The sequence below is a fragment of the Vitis riparia genome, chromosome 12 (genome assembly GCF_004353265.1).
Source record: "Vitis riparia cultivar Riparia Gloire de Montpellier isolate 1030 chromosome 12, EGFV_Vit.rip_1.0, whole genome shotgun sequence".
Classification (NCBI taxonomy): Eukaryota; Viridiplantae; Streptophyta; class Magnoliopsida; order Vitales; family Vitaceae; genus Vitis; species Vitis riparia.
The window spans coordinates 20,278,662-20,303,012 of NC_048442.1; the positions used below are offsets into that span (position 1 = coordinate 20,278,662).

General features: G+C 32.2%; 2 protein-coding genes across 6 annotated transcripts; both read right to left on the reverse strand.

Moving 5' to 3' along the window:
• Positions 1 to 126: 126 nt before the first annotated feature.
• LOC117927047 (ubiquitin-conjugating enzyme E2 36) lies at positions 127 to 5,475 on the reverse strand. The gene is made up of 8 exons (XM_034846417.1): positions 5,368 to 5,475; positions 5,193 to 5,220; positions 4,329 to 4,415; positions 2,304 to 2,362; positions 979 to 1,020; positions 812 to 885; positions 558 to 655; positions 127 to 444 (listed from the first exon to the last, which is right to left on the reverse strand). Exons 1-8 carry the CDS (start codon positions 5,401 to 5,403, stop codon positions 407 to 409), a joined length of 462 nt encoding a protein of 153 aa, XP_034702308.1. The 5' UTR covers positions 5,404 to 5,475; the 3' UTR covers positions 127 to 406.
• Positions 5,476 to 8,980: 3,505 nt separating this feature from the next.
• On the reverse strand, positions 8,981 to 21,051 carry LOC117927266 (bifunctional riboflavin kinase/FMN phosphatase-like). Of its 5 annotated transcripts, none has more exons than XM_034846719.1 (10): positions 20,809 to 21,051; positions 13,439 to 13,625; positions 12,637 to 12,767; positions 12,326 to 12,395; positions 11,988 to 12,053; positions 10,860 to 11,011; positions 10,693 to 10,770; positions 10,177 to 10,313; positions 9,861 to 9,953; positions 8,981 to 9,398 (listed from the first exon to the last, which is right to left on the reverse strand). In XM_034846719.1, the coding sequence occupies exons 1-10, from the start codon at positions 20,969 to 20,971 to the stop codon at positions 9,291 to 9,293; spliced, it is 1,185 nt and encodes a 394-aa protein (XP_034702610.1). In that variant the 5' UTR covers positions 20,972 to 21,051; the 3' UTR covers positions 8,981 to 9,290. The 5 variants fall into 5 exon arrangements, with proteins under 5 accessions (XP_034702610.1, XP_034702612.1, XP_034702613.1 ...); XM_034846721.1 differs by lacking the exon at positions 20,809 to 21,051 and adding an exon at positions 13,842 to 14,071; XM_034846720.1 differs by lacking the exons at positions 8,981 to 9,398; positions 9,861 to 9,953; positions 10,177 to 10,313; ... (4 more) ...; positions 12,637 to 12,767; positions 13,439 to 13,625 and adding exons at positions 16,383 to 16,807; positions 17,133 to 17,222; positions 17,503 to 17,639; ... (4 more) ...; positions 20,068 to 20,198; positions 20,414 to 20,600 and having other exon boundaries at positions 20,809 to 21,048.
• Between the last annotated feature and the right edge of the window lie 3,300 nt (positions 21,052 to 24,351).

The window sequence follows — 24,351 nt, forward strand, 5'->3', positions numbered from 1 at the left end:
CCTTAACTAGAATTTCATGATCATCAAACCTTTATTTTTCTCCCTTGGGGAAAAAGGAATTAAAAAAAAAAAAACCCAAAAAATGCAAGTAATATAGGAGGAAAATGTAAAAATGTAGCTCATTGGTGAGAAACATAAAATGGAAAAACCATCAACTTTTATAACCATACGGTCTTAAAACATGCCCTTCCAGAAGATAAAAAAATAGAACCAAATCCATGTCCGCCAATTTCAGGAAGATTCATCTCTAAATGATCCATCGGATCATTCCCATTTCAGGAAGATTCATCTCTAAATGATCCATCGGATCATTCCCATTTTTTTTTCTTTTTGGATTAAAGTCCAAAGGAAAAGCATTCGGTTTAACATACAATGCAGAAATAGTATTTCCAGACGACAACTCCCATCATGCGCCACTCGCATATAAGCGGGTCCATTCTTTTGCTGCAAGGTTTCCATTCAGTAAGAGCATCAGCCAAAACAATAATTTAACGTCAGAAAGCATCTGGGTTGAACGCTAACAACAATATCAAATTAGAGGAAATGAGCAACGTTACCAGTTTCAACAGCTTCAGCCTCATTGCTCTTCCAATGCTTTGCAATGTTCTCAGAAAGCGGATCATCAGGATTTGGAGCACTTAGAAGAGCTTGGATGCTGGGCAGGGAATAATGAATTATTGTTAACACCCTTCAGGTATTATTCCTAACATTTATTTTTCCTTATTCATATGACATGATTTTGAATTTCCAAATCAGTTTGGTAACAAAAACAATTATATTTTGCTTTTATATGGGAGCACAAATATGTCACCTCAGCAACACCGTTCGGATTTGGAGGGCTGGACTCCACTTGTCTTTGAGAATATCGAGGCATATCCTTCCAAGCTGCATGAAGAAATCAATTTTATGTTCATCGACTTCATAAATTTCAGTTTTAAAGTTAGTGAAAATAATGAGGGGGAGGAGGAGGTCCCTTGCCTTATCAATGTTAGGATGGTATATCTTGGTCAAGAAGCGAACCTGTAATGACGAAACACAGACAACCATATGCATTCAAAAACCAACCTTACTACATGCAGTACAAAAAGTATAGACCACAGATGAGAGGGCATAAATTTAAGAAGCAAATGTGAGAGAAACTGAACTCAGCCCCTCCATATTCAAAATTTTGAAATACAAAGAGAAAGGGTCCTAGTGCTTGCAACAGAGAAAATGAATGTAATACCCTCAACCATGTACTTGATTCACATTACAGACCAACAACATTAACTACAGAAAATAAAGGAATGTGATGGTTAACAGAATTTTTACAAAGAGCAAACCAGTAGCATACCCATACACATGAACAAAACTACAGTCATGTGAGGATCAAGTGGAAAACCAGAATAAACCATGTCTTTCAGGCAAAGCACAGTAACATTTCTACTTTCTTAAAAGTTAAGATCGAGATGAGAGAATAATGATTGAACAACAATTCCACTAATTAATAGCTCCAGTTTCCCGTACTTGGAATAATTTCAGTGCTACAAGAAAATTTTTCAACACAGATGACACCATTATAAATGACAGAGAAAAGGGTGGAATGTAAAGTAAGAGTAAACAGTTCAACATATATCATCATTAAAACCAAGTACCTGTATAGAGAGCCATAGAAGAACAGACAAACTGCAACAACATACTAGAGAAACTAACTTGATAAAAAAGGGTAATTACAGGACAATCAGATGAAACATCTGAATAATTTTCCACAACATTTATGCCACATCTTTAAGTTGCACTAGTCCTGAGATCAATAATAACACAAAGCAGGAATGGAGGTTTGGATGTTTGTTCCAGTCTCTGATCCCTGAACATATCCAAATGCTGGAATGGAAATTCCTAGTTAATTTTCATTCCTAGGTATCAGAAGCATTCTGATTCTCCCCTTCCAACCAGATAGGATCTAACCATGAATGAATTAGCATCTGTGTCATATTGTCATCCTAAACTTCATCAATCACAAAAAGAAAACAATTTAGAACAAAGAAGTGAGCAACAACATACCCCACCTGCTTTAAGATTCATAGGAAGATATTATTAAATGTCTGCACAGGTATCCACTCTCAATTTTATACTTTTGTATGGCATGAATACAGGTTTAATGTAGCCAATGTAATGCATTTACAAACTAAGCAGCCAAAGGAAACAGGAATATAATGTCACTTGAACTATTAGTAAACACAAAGAGTATGAATTCCCCTGTTATGATAAAGGGAAACATGTAGAACCAGGAGCTTGAAATGTATCAAGATTTATTAAAATACCTTGGGAGCCGCCATTGGATATTCTTCGGGGAGAAATAATTCCAACTTGAAAACCCCTCCTTCATAAATGGATAAGAAAATAAGAAAAGAATTGAAATATAAGTCAGCAGTAAGTGAAAGAACAGAAATGGGGAACACAAAGTAGAATTAACCACTTCATAAAAATACATTAATTAAGGTAGGCAGCTGTTGACTACAGAATAACATGCATAGAAGTTTCTTAGAGATGAATAGTCCTAGCACCAAGTTATTTCAACATACAATACTTGCTCTTAATTTTGCAAACATTCCTGATAAAAGAATGCTGACTATACATATACCATCCAGAATGGACTCTCCAAAACTAAATCAATAAATAAACTCAACAACATAGAAAAAGCAAGTTTTTTCTTTTCCTTTCACTAAATTAAATAGGAAGAAGAGAAAAGACAATCTGATATGCCAGTTAACAGAGTCTTCAATAGCCAATAGGAGCGAAAAAATTCAAACATAATATTCTGGCACCTCACTAGGAACAAAAGCCCACAGCATCCAATCAGCAGAAAGATGCCTCAAGCCAACAAAGACCAATACCAAAAGTAATCGATCTCATTATAGATCCTGTAGGTGCAAAGCACAAAAATAATCCCAAGGTAACACAAGAGGATCATAATATAACAGCATCCAGAAAGAGGCCTAAAGCCAACACAGACCAGGACTAAAAGTAATTAATCTAATCAGAGATCTATTTAGATTTTATAAAACATGCAGAGAACATTTTCTTCCCTCAAGATTCAACAACAAAATGCCAGCGAACAACAAAATGCCAGCGACAATATAACCATAACCCAAACAACAGCAACACTCATCAATAATATATCAATGGAATTTCAGAAAGTTTAAAGTCTTCTGCTAATATATTCATATGTAGTACAATGCTTGTAAAGAGAGAGCATGCAAGAGAATCCAAGCTAATACTTATTTTTTATGGTAAGAAAAGTACTTTTCTTTCATCAGAAAAGCCCTTTATCAGTATCTGGTCAAAATGAGTCTCTTCACACCTACTGTCGCTTAAAATGTAGCCTTCTTCCCTCACCTCATTTATCTTTCTCCCTCCATGAACTGAACCATCCCCTCTTTCTTTACTGGAATTTTCTTACAAAATTCACTCTCTCCTAATCTTTCCAGAAACAGAAGGTGTGATCTTCCTCAAGAATCAATCTTTCTCTCTTAAACTTCTCCATTGATATCAGCAATGCACCTCCACTCTCCTATCTATCATCAGGAACGGCATTCTCCACCATTAAAGGGACTTAAAACATTGTCATACAAAACTACCACCATCATTTGGCATCACACGTTCCGTTATAGTGCTTACCTTCAATCTGGTTTTATCTCTTCTTTGATTGCACATAAAATGTAGGAAATAAAGGGAACAAGAGGCTATTTTGGTAAAAAAATCTTGGAGATCACAAATAATTAAGGAGAAAAGAAAGTTATTCTTTTGTCAAAAAATGAGGAAGTAACATGATCACTAAATCATAAGGGAATTAAAGTTACTTTAAAACCTCAAGAAAGATCCCTAGAATTGTTGGGAAAACTCCAAGGAGATGGTGTAACATTCCTTAAAAAGAACATCGTTAGTTAAATGATTGATAAAACCACTACTTTCAGTCCTTACCCTATTTATCCACGACATTTCCATCCAATTCTCCTTAACCTTCTACTCTAACCAAATGTTACCCATACATCCATATAGATTCTCATGGAACATAGCAAAATTATGAAATGCTTTACCATTTCGCTTTGTGCACACCAGCAAGTGGATTCTGGTGAAGAGTCACTTATCAATCAGTGATTCCACCAAAATCCTATCACATACCTTCTGAGCCCCGAATCCATAAGAGAGAACTCTTACAAATAAAAAATTATTTTCCAACAGTCCAACACAAAAAAAAAATGATGGATTTCTACTAAATCACAAATAGAAAGAACTTCCTTTGGTAAAACATTCACTCCAAGAAACAATGTCAACTAGCTATTTACCTTCATAAGGGGATTGTGTTGGACCCAAAATCATTACATTAAAATACCGCATGTTCTCTTCTGAAGGAGAAGCACTAATTCCTGGAGCTGTATTCACAGAGGACTAATAATATCAGTAAATTAAAAGACCCACATTAAAAACTAAAATTTCATAAAAGCAATTAAGAAATGCAAGTACCACTATAAAGGAACAATTTTAGAATCTTTGAAGAGAAATTCCACCAAACAAAAACTAACCACCCTCTCATGAAAAAGAAAGGGAATAAAACTTTGAAATACTTAATTTGTTACATCCCATCAAACTTAGGGCATTGGTCCATCAGGACATATATAACATTTTTTTAATAAACCCTACCCACTTTCCTTGCTACAACTTGGAATTGATATAGCTGTCATAATGTTGACATTAAGCCGAAGCAAGCTACCCACCCTAAAATGAGCCATCTGATAGTGGTAAATAACAAAATCCAAATGATCTCAAGCTTCTTCACAATTAAATTGTCCCAAATTCTCAGGCGAATCATTGTGTAAAATAAAAAGGAAAAGTAAGGAGCCACATCAAGCAAAGAAATGCACAGTATTCCTTGTCATCAGCAAGAAAAATCTAACCACAACAAAACAACTTTGGTTCCCGTTCCCAACCCAAATCTCTACAAACCCACTCCTTAATTACCATAAACGAAGCATTGATCAAACAAACCCCATGAGGCCCCCAACTCAATCCACCCGTTTCAGATGCTTTACCCCTCAAAACATCAAAACAATCATTAAACAAAAACAAAATAATAATAAATTCACACCCCCACAAACACAAACACATATATACGCACAGACACCCAAGAAATGAGAGAGAAAGAGAGAGACCTGGTTCACTGAGAAGCCTCTGTGTTTCCTGTTCCGTCGTAGACAACAAGAGAAAAAAAACCCACAAAAATCAAAACCAGAATTAACGTAAACACATACACATAAATACGAATATAGAAAAGGAGTGATCACAAGAAATTGAAAGAGGGATCGATGGGAGAAGATCAAAGGGTACCTTGATAATCCTTCGAGGAAGATTGCTATTGGCCATTGACTCTGAGATTTTAGAGAGAGGGAGGAGGGTGAGAGGGAGGGAGGGAGGGAGGGAGGGAGTCAAGAGTTGTATTTTGGCAACACGAAGAAGGAAAAGGTGGAATTTGGGGGGTTTTAAAGCTAACTTGATACTCCCCCTTTTTTCATTTTTATTATTATTTTATTATTTTTATTATTTTTCTCCCACGCTTTAGCAAATTGTGTGAATGACCAATCATATTATGGCTTGGTGCATGTGAAGGGGCATAATGATTGGCCCTTGTTTCAAAAATTGGGAAAATATATTAAAATTGTTATATTAATATTTTTCATCATAACCATTTCATGTGATCTCATCATAGCTACCAAGATTCTATTTCTCATTGTTATTTTTAAATTTTAGATAAATAGTTTTTATTGATTATCAAAAATAAAATATATTAAGATAATTTTCACGGGGTATAATCTTGTAAAGGTGTCATTAAGTGTGTTCTACAATCAATGTAAAATCTCATTTATAGCTACATGATTTTTTGGCTTAAATTTTGGTCATTATTTATGCACTCTAATCAAAATTTCAAGTTATTTGATTGACATTTTCCTAATAATGCATCCATAATTGAAACCCTCCTCCTACTTTAAAGAATATTTTTATAATTTCAAATCAATTAATGAGAGTCATCAAAATCCTGATCCATCTAAAGGGTTTTCGAAGTATTTATCTAAATTTTTTCTTGGATCGGGTTTTAATCATTTCATTGGAAAATCAATTAATATATAATAAAGATAGGTCAAGCTTTTTAGGGTATTCGATTTCAACATTATTTAGGTGATTATCCCAGGACTTAAGATTGCAATATGGTATTTTAGCACTTCCTCGAATGGTTATTTGCTATCTATTCTATAATAATAAAATTTACTTATGCAAATGTAAATTTACCATTTGAATATTGTTATAATTTTGTTCCATTGTCTTTACATGTTTCTCATTTCAAAAATTAATCAATGACCTATCTTGAAAACTATTCATGTAGAATTGGGGATTAAAGTCAAGTCTTCACAAGGTCAATATGTTTAAAAGTAAAGCAACGTGAGTACAATTATGTCTAAATGACAATTATATCAAGATTGAATTAGGGAATTCTTAATTTCTCAAATGTAATTAGTTACATGATGAATGACGAAATTGTAGAAAGTATAACTCTCAATTTTTCCAAGATACCAAGAGATCCACATTTAGATTGATTGATGTTAGAGTAAAATGAAAGGGCCCAAAATCAAAAGTTTGATAGATTGACTCATTCAATGTGGATTCATCACCCAATTCTAAGTGATACTTGGCATAAGTTTTGTTCACTCATTACCAAATTGACCAATTGTTTAATCTTCCCAATGGTGTGAAGTACTTTTTTAAGTTTTCTTTCATAATTGAAGCCAATTTGAATGATGGCTAAGCTTTTCTTGACCTTATTAGGTGTGCTTGCTCTATAAATATTAAATATTTTTTTATTTTCTCTCCTACTTACAAACCAATTTGAATGAAAACTAAGTTTCCTTTTGGGGTCTACCTATTATATAAATAATCCTTCCCATTACATTAAAGGAAAATTCTAAAAGAAATTGAGAGAGCTTGGAGGGAAATTTTTTCGAGTCTCAGGTTTCCTTTGTCATTACTTGATTCAATCTTCACTCAAACTTCATGAGATCAATTGGTGAACTTCATCATCATTTTCTTTGAGTAATTATGGAATTGGCAATGACTTTGGCTTGAAAGTTTTGAACATGAATTGCTTATAAGGTGATAATCTTTAAATTTGGTCTACGTTTGATAAATCCAATTTGAATTAAAATAAGTAATTGTTTCCTAACTAGACCTATTTGCAATAAGATCAAATTAAATTTAATATAATTTTATTTAATTGCGGAAATTAAGACAATATTACACCCTATTTGAAGTAATATACTAATATATATTCTTCAAAATAATCCTTGACTATACAACCTAAGCATATCCTTTAAAATTATCCTTGAACACTAAATGATCAATAGGCTCACCTAAACGAATCTAGGTCTAGATAAGCCCCTAAAATCAAAGGCCCAAGTCCATATGCTTAAACATGTGCTCTCTATCTTTTTGTCATTAGTGGTTGGGAAATGACCCAACCAAAAGAAGACCTAACCATCATTAGGACTCAAGTGTTAGTGCCTAACTATAACCTATTGAACACACCCAAGTGTGCACTACCTAGTATCACCATGACATGAGAGGTTGTCTTGTTGTCTTGCTTTGATGACTTTCATTAGGCTAATTACCTCAAAGTTGACATTGTAGGAGAGCGTCAAGTTTTGTCTTGTTTCATTAGTAGGAGACATTTTCGATATGTGAGGTAGAAAACTAACCGGCCAATGGTGACTAAGACACAATGACCTTAACGTTAGAGTCAACTAGCCAATAACAACCAAGCTCTATTTTTGTAGGCCAACCAAACATTAATTAATTTGACCTCACTAGGTCAATGAAGGCTATCTATGGACGTTTGAGTCCTAAAAAATGCAAACTCGTTTGTATCCTTTGGAGCCATAACTCATCTCCAACATATAATGCCACACTTGTTGTTCAAGTTGAAACATCAACATTGAGTCAATAAACTTTATTGTGGAGCTTCATATTGATGTAATAGTCAAAGGAGAATAGTCGAGAACCTCCCAAATATTCTTGTTTGTAGTAGTTTGTTTCATTAAAGTACTTCAACTCGCTTAAGTAGTCACCAGGCAACAGAAAGCTTCTTGTTGGATTCACTTATTTATGCATTGGAATCTCATGTCTAGTCCCAAACCTTAGCTTACACTAAATGTTTAGTAAAGTTTTAATAATTAATATATTTACTTAGGCCTATAAAATATGAGACTTTAATGATTAAATGGGTATTTGGTAAAACTTAATATTTATTACTTAACCACTTAAGTTGATTTTAAGTTAAATTATTCTTAAGTTGTCAAAACTTATTATTTATTTTTTACGTTAAGTATTAAGATTACTTGATAAAATTAACTTATTTTAAGTTATCAAATTGATATATTTATCCTCCCTTATTAGTTGTAATCAATATTATCATCATTAATATTTATTTTCATTAATTTTAAGTAATAAATTTATTTATTAAAGATCTGTATTTAAAATATTGTAAATATATAAGATAACCTTAAAATATATTTATTACTTTCAGGAATTCAGGATGCAGGACATGATGAGCAACCACCCTATAATATTGACATTCATCCATGAAGCCCACAAATATTATATTTTTTTTCCATCTTTTCAAATTTACTGATCTTCTTTTTCTTCCTATATAGAAATGTAAAAAATTTCAAAATTCATGAGTTTTTGATTAATTTGTATTTAATTTTCATTCCTATACTCCCCACCAGACAGTGACCTCTAAAATCTTCAAAAGCTTCTTCCAAATAAGTCTTTTGCCAATTGAATTGATATAGAAGGATTGTTTACACCTAAATTGATAAGGGTCTTCAAAACCTACCGTCAAATCTCTACAAATAAAATTGACTAGAAAAGCATAGCTGAAGGAGTTCAACTGTTCAAGGCCTGGAAACAAAGTTTATATTAAGGACTTTGGCACTTGGATTTCAGGGTGTGATGTAGGAATTACACAGAGTTAATGAATAAAAGCCTGAGGAATCTACAACAGTTCCAACACCCTGCAAACCATTTGTGAATGTACATTGAAATATTGCTTTGGGCATTAGTATTCAGTGCAAATTCATCAATATATGTAGTAGTATAACATCTACTCCAAACTGTTTTTAAGTGAACTATCATGAGCTAAGAATGGATTACACCCTTATTCTTTCTTCATGGAGGCTGCAGAGGGCCTCACAAAGAGAAGCTCATGGAAAGAGCGGTGCCCTTGTATGGTAGAGAAACATAGGCAGGTCCAAAGAAGCTCTTGCAATGGACTTTTCTTCTTCAACCACTTCTAAATCCATTAATGTTTCCTGCACATACACAACATCTCAGTCTGGAAGGTTAAGTATGTCTGGACATGCATGATGCAACCTGCATAGTCTCTAAGGGCAATAAGTTTTCTTCATCAACTTCTATAATTGGAATTCAGAAAACCGGATTTCTTCTATCAGTTTTATTATCCATTTGATCGCCAAGAACATATAGGAAAATGAATGAAAACTTGGAATTGTATGACAGGTCAGGTGGACACTTGATGCTGACTGTTCTAGGTTTCCAAGCATTCTTTTCTTTTCCTACACCTTCTCAGCAATTCTTTCCCCCACCCCCTTTTTAAAGCTTTGATATATGATATTCAGAGGCAATAGAAATAAGAAAATGCCCAGATATGCTGGTAGCCTGGTAGACAAGATTTCTATAAACTCCCAACTTGTTCATAATGTAAATGTTTTGAAATTTGTAACCTAGGGCTTTTTTCCTCAAAAGTTGATTACATTGTTATTCAATCCTCGGATGAAGCCAACCAGTGATAGTTGCATGTGCTGGTCAGCTATGTGGTCTTTGCCATCATCAATGATCCATGGTTTCTGCAAAAGAGCAAAAAAAAAAATCTATTAATAACTTTGAATTGATTACCTAGAGGCAAAGCTAAGAAAAGAGGCTATTCATGGTTAATGGCACAAGAGCTATTAAATACACTCATCTCAAATGCTGCAACAAAGATATAAGATTCATGTGGGTGCCTTTGCTCCTTTAAAGGATAAAAAGGTTCAGAAGCAAAATTAAACAGTTTGTGGATTAAATACTCACAATTTTTCTCTTGGCAGTGCAGGTACAATGACCTCTTCCAACACCGACCAAAACCTTGAAGACCCCGTGCATGTTGAGTTTGGGCCAACCAAAATAAAGTCCCCAAACTTGATCAGGGAAACCAGATGGTTCATCATCTGGTTTGATTTTATTTTATTTTTCATTGAAACAGAACACAACAAATCAGAATCGAATACCAAATTTGCACATGGAAACAGTAAGGCCCTGTATCAAATTTCCAAATTGGCATAAAGTGCATACTACACCCTATTCACAAGTATCAGATTCTTCAGGTTTCCAATCACAGAGCAGAGCATAACACTAAGGAGTGGCAGTTCTGGAATTCAGTTAAAAGATGGTGATTTGTTGTTTAAATATCAGAACTGCATCACTGTGGTTTGATGTGGTAATCTATGATGTGAACCTCTGAACAACTGGCTTATAAACGCATTCAATAATATTCTTAACGTAATTGCTAAAACAAATAACACAGAAGAAAATAAATAATATATAGACCTTCAGCTTCACAGAAAAACCCATTGCTAAATAGACCACTTGCATAAATGGGTTCAATTGGCAATGTGCTACCTACCCCTGTGAAAATTAAATTAAACTCAATCATCTAATTGGGGGAAGCAGAGCTTATACCTACAAAAGTAAATTAGGTTTGCAGAGATATTTACAGTCTTCAAATGGTGGAAGATCCCAAAGCTCAGGCTGAAATTCTAGAAGTGAATGAAGCACAGAATCAGCAAAGGAAGCATAATCAGCTTCACTATGTGGAGGAACGGCTACCACCTTCATTCCAGCAGCATTTGCTGCTCTGACACCAACCCTGTCCAAATACACGCCGAAGACAAATTAGAACAGACATATATCAATTTCTAACATTCTGTTTTGATAACACCCCAAAACCATTAAATACTGAATTGATTTCAGATCAGTGTTCCATGTGTGCGGAAAAAAACATCGTTTAACAATCAATTACTCTGTAATTCTAGTGTCAATATTCTTAAATTCATCTTGTTAAAAGTAAAGCATTATTAAATTTGAACATAAATTTCTATCAGTAGGGAAAGACATACTAGTTGGTGGGTTCACAAGTACATGGGTAGAGTCTGGGCCTTTATACTCGAGTTGAGGCATCATTTATAATGTCCTACCATTTTTGGGTGCATCTACAACCATACTCTAATAAAATCATCTGTCTATATGAGAAGAAAAATTAAACAGTCCAAAGCATGCTGAAATTAATGGTTGAAAAAGTCTCAAAAAAACTGTGAAGAACTATCAGGAAGAATTCTACTCAACATCATAAGCTATTTTCCTTCAACATGCGTCTACACAAAATTAAGAAAAATTGACATTGCAACTTGAGTGACCATCTTGAGCTACTGATACAGTACTCCACCCAAACAGATCTCTAAACCGAAATATGTCATCCAACTCAAGCAACCAGGGTCTACAGCTATGATTAGTCAGTTTATCATTATTATCTAATTCCAGAACTAAATTCCTGGCAGAGTCCAGAGGTCTTTGCCGGGTGTCATATGATCAACCCAGTTCTAGTGTTTGCTAATTACTTAAGTTTCATGCATGGTGGAAAGGAAAATGGTCATTCTAGAGGAGTTTGCTAGCATACCATGATTTGTGATACCCTCAAACAGTCTCTTTCATCTTCCAATCACTCTATTATTTAAAAATAGTGACCAAGGCAATATCTACTATGTCATAGATAAAGAAACCAAAAGGCGGAATTGAGAACTGAAAAAAAAAAAACAAAAAAGTTGCAGCAATTCATAAACACTTACAAGGAGTCTTCTATCACTAGGCAATGAGCTGCATCTACACCCATCCTCTTTGCAGCTTCCAGGAATCTGATTCCAATTAAGACTTCATAAGTCAGATAAAGAAAAAGGATAAGACTAAAATTATTAATTCAAAGGTACGTTGTCTAACAATCGATCCCTTCCAAATGCAATTTGGATAGCATTAGTAGTAATTCCATTTTGATCTCATTGCAACTACAATTAGTGTAATTGTTGCACATAGACGAATATTTGTGGGATTTTATGAAAATGTGTTTCGGTTTTTTATTATCATTTATGGTTCCCTACTATAAAATAGATAATGGGCCTTGAAAATTTACAAATCTGGAGACGGTTTCCCTGATTTAACCTGGTCACTTCCTAGAATTACTGAAAACTGTTCCTTCCAACCTAAACAAATAAAACAAGCAAACTTAGATGAAGAAATAAGAGAAGAGTGGCTAACAACAGACTAGTTAAGGAAAACCAAATTAAAATACAGGACAATTTTACTTTATGAAAAAAAGGATTCCTAATCAATACAATACCCATAATCGATGTATCGAATTAATTAGCTATCTCTTTAAGATATCATGATGAATATAAATGTTTCAATAAAGAGACAGAAATTCAAGAAAGGCCAAAAAGAAACCTTCATGGTAAGAGATTTTTCCCTCCACAGCTGCTGTCTTGGAGTTCGTAGCAAGAGCAAAGGGCACTCCATGCTTATGGAGATGTGAAATGAGGCGATTAGCACCAGGAAGTGGCTTGGCTTTTGGCCACCTAATAGAAGAGTGATAGAGTTAAGAAAAACATTTACAAAACCCAAGAGAGGATTTTTCTTATTGAGATTATTTTTCCTACCTTTCCCATTACACTCTCCCTATTTTACATAAGGCTCCTCGAAAAAGGATGTTATCCAAACGCATTTCAAGTAATTGGAGTAAAACCCGACCTGTTGCCCCTTTGGCTTTTCCGGCGATACGAACATAGTTAAGTAATTGGCGTTCTGTAAGACCATAATGAAAACGCAATTTTTGTTTTTCTTCTAGACGAATACGATATTGAGATCTTTTCCCGGAACGCGATTGGTTTCTAAGATCACTTCCGGCTCTAGGCCTTTTACTAGTTAGTCCCGGTAAAGCCCCCAGACGGCGTTTTTTTTTGAAACGAGGCCCTCGGTAACTTACAGAGGATTAATGAGACAAGGAAACTAAATTAAAATAAGGAACTCAATGAAATTAAATTAAAGAAAGCAATGATACTAAAGGATCCTAGGACCCTTTATTCCGGCAGATTGCATACTCAAAGCATAGAGCATTGACATTTTCAGACAGTACTCAATTCTTAAAAGTGTTTCATATTTTAAAACATGAAAAACCACATCTTGATCTGACCCACAATTTTCTTTCCTGATCTCCATATGTTACCAAACAGACCCACGAATTACTTACTTCTCCTTATAAATAGGAATGATTTCATCGAAAAATTGTTGGGGTGTCAATGGAAGGTCATATTCCTTGATGACATCAATTGCAGACTCTTGTGGGCCCATCCCCAACCTCTTATCTTCATTTTCACTGTCTAAAACCTTCCCATGATTCTCCAAAAATTCCTTCAAAGTGCTCTTGGCAAATTTCTCTACACATAAATCACCACAGATAACTCATGAGAACGATAAAACAATAAACCCTCCACAAAAGGTAGGGAAACAAAACAAAATCTTAGTTTTATTTTATCAGGTCCCCAGGCCCCAAACAAGGAAAAACAATACAATATTCACAGCTTGATACACCATTATCTGTTGTTTTGCTTCACGTTCTAAGGAACCAAACAAAGCCCAGCAAAGCAAAATACCTGTATCCAAAAGGGTACCATCCAAATCAAAGATGACAGCTTGAATACGAGAAGCAACAGCACACCGAGGCTCACAGCAGCCGTTCATGGCAGAAAGGGAGGAACAGATGAAAAACAAAGAGGGAATTTCGCAAGGAACAATTCCAAATGGATGGAAGTTGAACTGGCGTCAACGGCCTTGTAGATGAAGCTTCAGGACACCCTTCATTTTCTTGGAGAAGAATATAATTTGTTTTTAATGAAATTTTAATTTCAATGGTCTTACCAATTAAAATACAACTCCAGAGAACTAAATAAAAAAGATGAAATTTGAAAAAAAAAAAAAAAAAATCAACTTGGATATTCAATTTTAATTCCATATGAACTCATCTTCTTTCATGGATTCATCCGTTCATATAACAAACTAGAATTTGAGTGTATTGTTCTATGAGATGTTTTAGAAACTTAATATGACTTATTTAATTTTTTTTCTTTATTTTTTGTCTAAGAATTTTTTTTTTTTTACTAATTTTTAAATTTCTTTTGAATTTTATAACAAGTTTTTTTAAAATTATTAATGATTTTTAAATAATTGAAATTATCAAGATTTGCATCAGAAACATTTTTTTTTTTTTTTTTTTACTATTGTTAAAATAATTTTTACAAAAAAATAAAAATAAAAGTATCTTTACTGTTTTCGATTGCATGTTTTTATTTGAAGCCTTGTAATCTTATTTTTTATTTTAAAAACAAAAAATTATAATTATTTTTAAAAACTATTTAAAATTTTTTAGATATAAAAAAATTTAAAACTTTACCTAGTTGCATGACAAAAAAATAATAAAGTATGTATGAAATTTAAATAAAATTAGGAATGATCAATTTAAATTTACCAGTAAAGTTAAATACAATTCTACTTTAATTAAGTGTGTTACATATATATATATTAAGTTCTCATGGTTTTGTTCTCATGTTTATATCTTTGCACCTCGATGTCATTTAATTATATTTTTATCTAATAGTTTAAATTTTACCACACACGTTCAATGATTAAGATGAGAAGTTCAATAGATATTGATTCGGTACTTTAATTTTTTTATATTTAAATAGTCATTATAAAAAACAATTAATACTTTTTGCATATAATTAATTTTTATATTAAGAAATTCACCCAAGCTTCAATCATTTAGGTTTGTGGTGGCAAGTTTTTATCTTATTCTTTCTTAACATTCATATAAAAAAATAAAACCAATTGGAACACTTGTACTATAAACTTAGAGGCTACATATCTTGATAATTTTAATCATTAAATATTTTAAAATCTTAATCATTAAGTACTAGTTTTTTTTTTTCATAATCAAGGAGTCTTTTATGATCAAGCCCTTAGGACTCTCAACGGGGAGTTAATCTCGAGGTGTTAACAACACTTGATAAATTTAAGGTATCATTAGTGATAAAATTCAAACATAGGATCATATGTTACTTACTGTAACTGCACTTCTCAATGTTCGTCTTAACAATGCTTGTATTGCTACTACAACCCTGCTTTCATGGTTTAGGCTACTCCCATTTCACTCGCTACTACTATAAGAATCATTTTTGCTTTCTTTTCCTCTAGCTACTAAGATATTTTAATTCACCAAGTTCTCGTATCTTGTTCGTGAGATTGAGAAAAATAAATATCTTTATAGGTTCTTCTAATTTCTATGTATATTAAACTAATATTGTATCATATATTTTCTTACATTATACTTTACTCTTTCATCATATTTTATTGTCAGCTTTGTTATATTTCCTTTTCCTATAGATGAATCTAAAACTCCAAGAGTATATATTTTCACAGGGTTACCCTAACGGGTCATTAGGTGCTAGTTTTAAAGTGATTCTAGTAATTATTTTATTAATATCATTTCTATTAGAAAGGATTTCATTACATAATATTTGGATATAGATAAGAAAATGCTTCTATAATGTTTTTGGGTGTTAATAAAATATAATTTTTTGAAAAAACATCTATTTTGTATTAGTATAAGAACTACTTCCAAATAAAATCTTTTGCTAATTGAATTGATATAGAAAAATTGTTTACACCTTGAAAATCATTATTCAAAAACAATTAAGTTATATTTAGTTCCTAAAAAATACTAAGGAAAAAAATATTAAAAATAATAATTTTCTCATGTTTGATTTCAATATGAAAAATAGGAAAGAAAATCAAATATAATTAAAATTAGTTAGAAATTTAGACATTTAAAAATTATCATAGAAAAGAAAAATAAGTTAAATGAATTTGAAATAGGATATAAAATAATTTATTGATTTTAAATCTTTTTCTTTTCCTTTACATTTTCTTTCCTTCTACTTTTCCTTTTTATTTTTTTTCCTTCGCATTTTCCCTCATATTTTTCGGGAACCAAACATAGCCTTAGTAAAAACTTGTGAGCATGGTCAATTGATAAGGATCTTCAAAACCTACCTCCAAATAGTTATAAAATAAAATTCTTTACCAATAAAACTGACTACAAGAACATAGCTGAAGGAGTTCAAGTCCTGGAAACAAACTTTATATGAAGGGATATAGCACTTGGATTTCATGACAGCCCCATGCAGTAAAGCCAGGGTAGTGATGTAGGCATTACACAAAGAGTTGATGAATAAAAACCCGAGGAATCTACAACAGTTCCAACACCCTGCAAACCATTTGCGAATGTACATCGAAATATTGCTTTGGGCATTAGCATTTAGTGCAAATTCATCAATATCTATAGTAGTACAACATCAACTCCAAACTGTTTTAAGTGAAGTATTATAAGCTAAGAATAGATTGCATCCTTATTCTTTCTTCATTGGAGGCCGCAGAGGGCCTGACAAAGACAAGCTCATGGAAAGAGTGGTGCCCTTGTATGGTGGAGAAACATAGGCAGGTCCAAAGAAGCACTTGCAATGGACTTTTCTTCTTCAACCTCTTCTAAATCCATTAATGTTTCCTGCACACACACAATGTTTCAGTTTGGAAGGTTAAGTATGTCTCGATATGTATGATGCAACCAACATAGTCTCTAATGGCAATAAGTTTCTTCAACATTAACTTTTATATTTGGAATTCAGAAAACCAGCCAGATTCCTTCTATCAGTTTTATTATCCATTTGAATGAAAACTTAGAATTGTATGACAGGTCGGGTGGAGACTTGGAGGCAATGCAAATAAGAAAATGCTGGTGGATAATATTTCTATAAACTCCCAACTTGTTTGTTATGCTATGTTTTGAAATTTGTTACTTTAACGGCTTTCTTCCTCAAAAGTTTGATTACCTTGTTCAATCCTCGGATGAAGCCAACCAGTGATAGTTGCATGTGCTGGTCAGCTATATGGCCATCACTGTCATCAATGATCCATGGTTTCTGCAAAAGAGCACCAAAAATTTCTATTAATAAATTTGAATTAATTAACTAGAGGCTAAGAAAAGAGGTCATTCATTGTTAATAGCCCAGAAGCAGTAGGAGTAGAATGAAAAGAAAAAAAGACAAGAAAAACAGACAAAGAAAGAGACAAACAAAATTAAATACATTCATCTCAAATGCTGTGACAGATAAAATAGGATTCATGTGGTTGCTATTTGCTTCTTTAAAGAATTAAAAACTTGGGCAGTTGAATTAAACAGTTCAAGGATGAATTACTCACAATTTTTCTCTTGGCAGTGCAGGTACAATGACCTCTTCCAACACCAACCAAAACCTTGAAGATCCCATCCATGTTGAGTTTGGCCCAACCAAAATAAAGTCCCCAAACTTGACTGGGAAAAGTACATGATTCATCATCTGGTTTTATTTTATTTTATTTTTCATTGAAACAGAACACAACAAATCAGAATCGAATACCAAATTCACACATGGAAACAGTAAGCCTCTATATCAAATTGCCAAATTGGCATAATATTACATCCTATTGACAAGCATCGGATTCTTCAGGTTTCCAAACACAGAGCAGCACAACACTAAGGAGTGGCAGTTCTGGAATGCAGTTAAAAGATGGTGATTTTGTCATTCAAAGATCAGAACTGCATCACTGTGCTTTGACGTGGTGATCTATGATGTGCTTATAAACATGTTTAATAAAATTCTTAATGTAATCTCCAAAACAAATAACACAGAAGAAGATAAAGAATATACCGACCTTCAGCTTCACACAAAAACCCATTGCTAAATAGACCGCTTGCATAAATGGGTTCAATTGGCAATGCACTATCTACCCCTGTGAAGATTAAATTAAACTCAACCATCTAATCGGGGGAAGCAAAGCTTATGCCTACAAAAGTAAGTTAGGTTTGCAGAGATACTTACAGTCTTCAAATGGTGGAAGATCCCAAAGCTCAGGCTGGAATTCTAGAAGTGAATGAAGCACAGAATCAGCAATGGAAGCATAATCAGCTTCGCTTTGTGAAGGAACGGCTACCACCTTCATTCCAGCAGCATTTGCTGCTCTAACACCAACCCTGTCCAAATACATGCCCAAGACAAATTAGAATGGACATATATCAATAATTTCTTAAGTTCTGTTTTGATAACATCCCAAAACCATTAAATACTGAGAACTGATTTCAGGTCAGTGATCCATGTGTGTGGAAAAATATATCAGTTAACATTCAATTACGCTGTAATTCTAGTGTTAATATTCTTAAATTCATTTTGTTAAAATTAAAGCACTATTAAATTTGAAGATTATTCTTCAATAATGACAAACATATTTATAAGAAATTGTCTTTGAACTTCACATTTCAAGTTCAACTCAAACAACCACTTGTGTAAAAAGCTAATAGAAGGTCATATGGATACAATATAAATTCTATCAGTAGGGAAAGACATACTAGTTGGTGGTTCACCAGGAAATGGGTGGAGTGTGAGCCTTTAAAGTCAAGTTAATGTATCACTCATAAGTCATAATGTCCTACCATTTTTGGGTGCATCTACAACCAAATTCTGATAAAATCATCTGTCTATATAAGAGAAAAAATCAAACAACAAGGCATGCTTAAATTTATAGTTTAAAAAATCACAAAAAAGCTATAAAGAACCATCAGGAACCATTCTACTCAGCAACATATGCTATTTTCCTTCAACATGCTTCTACACAAAATTAAGAAAAATTGACATTGCAACTTGAGTGACCATCTTTAGCTACTGATGCAGTACTCCACCCAAACAGATCTATCTCTAAACCAAAATCTGTCATCCAACTCAAACAACCAGGGTCTACAGCTATGATTAGTCAGTTTAGCGTTATTATCTAATTCCAGAACTAAATCCCCGGCAGTGTCTAGAGGTCTTTACCGAGTGCCATATGATCAACCCCAGTTACAGAGTGTTTTCTAATTACTTGTGTTACATGCATACTGGATGGGAAAATGGTCTTAAGACTGAGGAAGTTTGCTAGCATCCCATGATTTGTGATTCCCTCAGACATTCTCCATCTTCCAATCACTCTATTATTTCAAAATAGTGACCAAGGCAATATCTACTAAGTCATAGAGAAACCTAAAGGCAGCATTGAGAAGTAGAAAAAGGTTGCCGCTACTCATAAACACTTACAAGGAGTCTTCTATCACTAGGCAGTGAGCTGCATCTACACCCATCCTCTTTGCAGCTTCCAGGAATCTGATTCCAATTAAAACTTCATGAGTCAGATAAAGAAAAAGGATACGATTCAAATTATCAGTTCAAAGTTAAGCCCTCTAAAAGTTGATCTGCTCCAAGTGCATTTTGGATAGCATTTGTAATAAGACCATTTTGATCTCATTGCAACTAGAACTAGTGTTATTCTTGCACATGGATGAATATTTTTAGGATTTCATGAAAACATGTTTTGGTCATTTACGGTGATGGCTCCATACCATAAAATCGGTAATGGGCCTTCAAAACTTACAAATCTGGAGACGGTTTCCCTGATTTAACCTGGTCGCTTCCCAGAACTGCTACAAAGTTTTCCTTCCAACCTAAACAAATAACACAAGCAAAATTAAACTAAGAAATAAGGGAAATGTGGACAACAACAGATGATTTAAGGAAAACCAAATTAGAACGCAGGTCAATTTGTACCTTTTAACAAAATAACTCCATGAAACATTTTTTCCCAATTAATACAATACCAATAATCAATGTATCAGAATAATGGGCTATCTCTTTAAACTATCATGATGAATATAAATGATTCAATAAAAAGACACAAATTCAAGAAAACCGAAAAGGCAACCTTGATGGTAAGAGATTTTTGCATCCACATTTTCCTTCTTGGAGTTTGAAGCAAGAGCAAATGGCACTCCATGCTTTTGGAGATGTTTCATGAGGCGATTAACACCAGGAAGTGGTTTGGCTGTCGGCCACCTAATGGAACAGCAATAGAGTTAGAAAAACTTTCACAGACTCTGCAGATTGCACACTCAAAGCATATAGCATTGGCATATTCAGAGAGTATTCAATTCTTTAAGTGTTTCCATATTTTGAAACATGAAAAATGATATCTTGCTCTTCTCTAAAATTACCCTCAATTTTCTTTCATCTTCTGCATATGTTATCAAGCAGACCCACAAATTACTTACCTCTCCTTATAAATAGGACTGATTTCATCAATAAATTGTCGGGGTGTCAATGGAAGGTCATATTCCTTGATGACAGCAATTGCAGCCTCTAGCTGGGATATCCCCAACCTCGTATCTTCCTGTTCCCTGTCTATAACCTTCCCATATTTCTCCAAAAATTCCTTTAAAACGTTCTTCGTAACTTTCTCTGCACATTAATCACAATAGAGAACTCATAAGAAAGATAAGCCAGTAAATCCTCCATAAAAACAAAACAATGATTTCGAATCTCATTCTTATTTTATCAGGTCCCAAACAAGGAAAAACAACACAACATTGACAGCATTGATACAACATTATCTTTCGTTTTGCTTCACATTCTGAGGAACCAAACAAAGCCCAGAAAATCAAAATACCTGTATCCAAAAGGGTACCGTCCAAATCAAAGATAACAGCTTGAATATAAGCAGCTCCATCACACTGAGGCCCACAGCAGCCGTTCATGGCAGAGAGGGAGGAAGAGGGAGATATGGGTTTAAGAGGAATTGAATTCAAGAAAGAACAAGGAGGCAAAGGCATTATTTATAAAAAAACAAAGAGGGAATTTCACAAGGAACAGAACAATTCCAGATAGTTGGAAATAGAACAGACGTCAATGGCTTTGTGCTTTCACTGCTGTGTTGTTTTTAATTTTGATAAATAATCAGAATTACAAGATTTGAGGACTAAGAAATAAGAAAAATTCTCAGGGCTCCTTAAGAATTTATTTTTTGATGAAATTTTAATTACAATAGACTTTCCAATTAAAATAATTTTTTTTTTAATAAGATTCCCCTCACATGTTTTCCCAATCCAACAAATACTAGGACAACAAGTTCAATTACAATTCACTTTCCAATTAAAATAAAAACTCTAGAGAACTAAATAAAAAAAATTGAAATTTGAAAAAATAAAATAAAATAAGACTTCTAATTCATTAAAAAAATAAAATTAATCAACTCGGAAACTCAATTTGAATTCCATAAGAACTCATCTTCATGAATCATGCATGACTATAATGTCTCATATTACTCGGGAGTGAATGGAGAAAAGCCAACGGAGGAATTTTATAACGCAGTGTTGATATTTTTTTTGAAATCGTAAGTTCAATAAAAAAGTAAAATTAGGATTGATCGATAGATTGTATGTGCATACCATCCTAAATGGGATAATATAAAAAAATTAAAATAAATAAAATGTATTATCATTGGGTTAATTATAAGTAGTAATATTATTCTGAAAATTAAGTCCTAATTGAGAAAAGCAAAAGCAGCAGTATAAGTCTAAATTAGAGCCAATGAATTTGGTCATGTGACAGGGAGAATACAAAGAGCCGCCCTATTTGAAGGAAACTGCTTTTGGCATCCCCGCCGGCCGCGGCTGTGCACGTCACGCTATTAAAATACCCTCTATATTAATTTATTTAAACATTATAATATATATATATATATATATATATATATATATTTGGGTGTAATACGGTAATTCTTAAATTTATAACCTTTAAAACAAGACCCGATATTCATTGAACAACGATTGATTTTTAAATGAGATGATTAAAACTTGATATAACAAATGATATCATAATTAAAATATATGGCATTGAAGTCAAGTGTATTTTAAATTGTATATATATAAAGTGATTTTAAAATTTTTTGTTATAATTTTAAACTTTTGTAGTGGAATTAATCTTTTAAATTTTTTTCTTTTATACTTTTATAGGATTGCTTGAATAAAAAAATTACTAAAAACATTTGTATACTCCTTGTGATTTTTCTAAAACAATTTTTGAAAACTATTAGTGATTTTTTATATTATTGAAATTATTAAAAATTTGTACCTAAGCTTTTCTTACCATTGTTAAAATGATTTTTATAAAAAAATAATTTTTAATAATTTTTTGGAATTATTTACTTTAGGTGTAGGTACATTTTCTATTTTTTGTTTTTATGAGCATAGAATTATCTAAAATGTAAAAACTCTTTAAAATTTATCTTAAAAATAATGAATTTTAAAACTTATTTAAAAAATTGACATACAAAAAATTTTAAACTTTAGCTTGTGGCATAAAAAAATAATTTAAACTATGTATGAAATTCAAATAAAGTAGGAACGATGAATTCGACCTTATTAGTAAATTTAAATATGATTCTATTTTGATGCACATAAAAAAAGTACCATCAATTATGTGATGTTACATGTACATTTTTGAGTCTCATGACTTTATACCCGAGTCTGGATTTTTATGCTTTAGTCTCATGTATTTGTACCATCATTCAACGGTTTGAATTTCATCACATACATCAATAGCTACGATATAGATATCGGTAAACATTGATTCAATATTTAATATTTTCCATTTAAATAATCATTATGAAAATAATTACTATTTTTTTGGATATAATAATTTTTTTTATTAACATGTTCATGTGAGCTTCAATCATTTAGGTTTGTGTTCACAAATATGATTTCTACAACGTTGTAAAACATTTAGCTTTTATAAGAAATATGTTTTCAAACATTAGGAACCTTGCTAACTAAATTAGATATCCCAAGGATATGCTTGCCCATAAATTGGCCATAATTGAAGTGGGAATTTCAAAATTGGTTAATGACCGCATTGCCCATTTACTAGCAACAGGAATATGTTATATCCATGGGCATATTCGGCTTTTCAGATTTCATATAAACATGGTTGGGAACTTATTCCAATATCAGAATTCCAGAGAGGGTTTGTTCCTTCTCCAATTTGCTGCAAACCCTAACTTTATGGGGAAGAATATGCTCACTTGTTGAAAGAATCCTCCTATCTTTGAATTACTTACCAAAATGCGCCCTAAAATCATTTTGAAGAAATATTCGAAACATAGAAAATAGATTAAGAATATTTCAAAAATTCAAGTTACTAATTAATTTATTAGTTTAAAAATTATTTTTTTGAAAACAATTTTCTGTTTTCAAAAACACTCATAATGGAAATTCTTGTGACAGAAATTAAGACATGATTGCCAAAAGTTATATAAAATAGTAGAATATGAATACTTGAAATATCCAAACAAAGAAAAAATGTTTATGATTCACAAGCGCGGATAAGTCGATTTAATGATTTAATTTAACTTAAAAATTTAATTTAAATTACAAAACATTAAGTATGTTTAATAAAATAACTTAAAATAAAAAAATAACTTTAAGTGTTAAGTTAAAATAGTTAATCATAGTGTTTGGTAAATCAACTTAATGACTTAAAATAATTTAATAACTTAATTTAAGTTATTAAGTAGATCAAACATGTTTAGTAAAATAACTTAAAAATTAAAAATGACTTTAAGTATTAAGGTAAAATGGTTAACTTATTCTTAATCTCAAATTTTTTTAATCTTATTACTCACATTTAATGAGAATATATCTAACAACTATGACTCCATATGACTCTAAGATAAATATTTTAAAGTTACCTTATACATTTATATTACTTTAAGTATAAATGTTTAATAAATAAGTTTATTGTTTAATATGAATGAAAATGAATTTTAGTTAAAATGAATGATCATCAATTTTAATTATAATTAATGAGGGTAAATATGTCAATTTTTTGGTACCTTAAAATAATTTTTAAGTCATTAAGTTAATAACTTAATAATAATTTAACTTCAAATTTACTTAATTTGTTAAGTAATAAGTATTAAGTTTTATTAACTGCTATTTTTAATTTGAGTATCTTTATCTCATTTATTTATATTTAATGAGAGTATATTTGATAATTATGACTTTCCATTTACAACCCATTTTTTTATAATAAATATTTTTTAATTCTATTATGTATCTATAATATTTTTAATATGAATATTTGACAAATAAATTTATTACTTAATATTTCTAAAAGTATAACTATTAGTGAAAATTAATAATAGTAAATATGT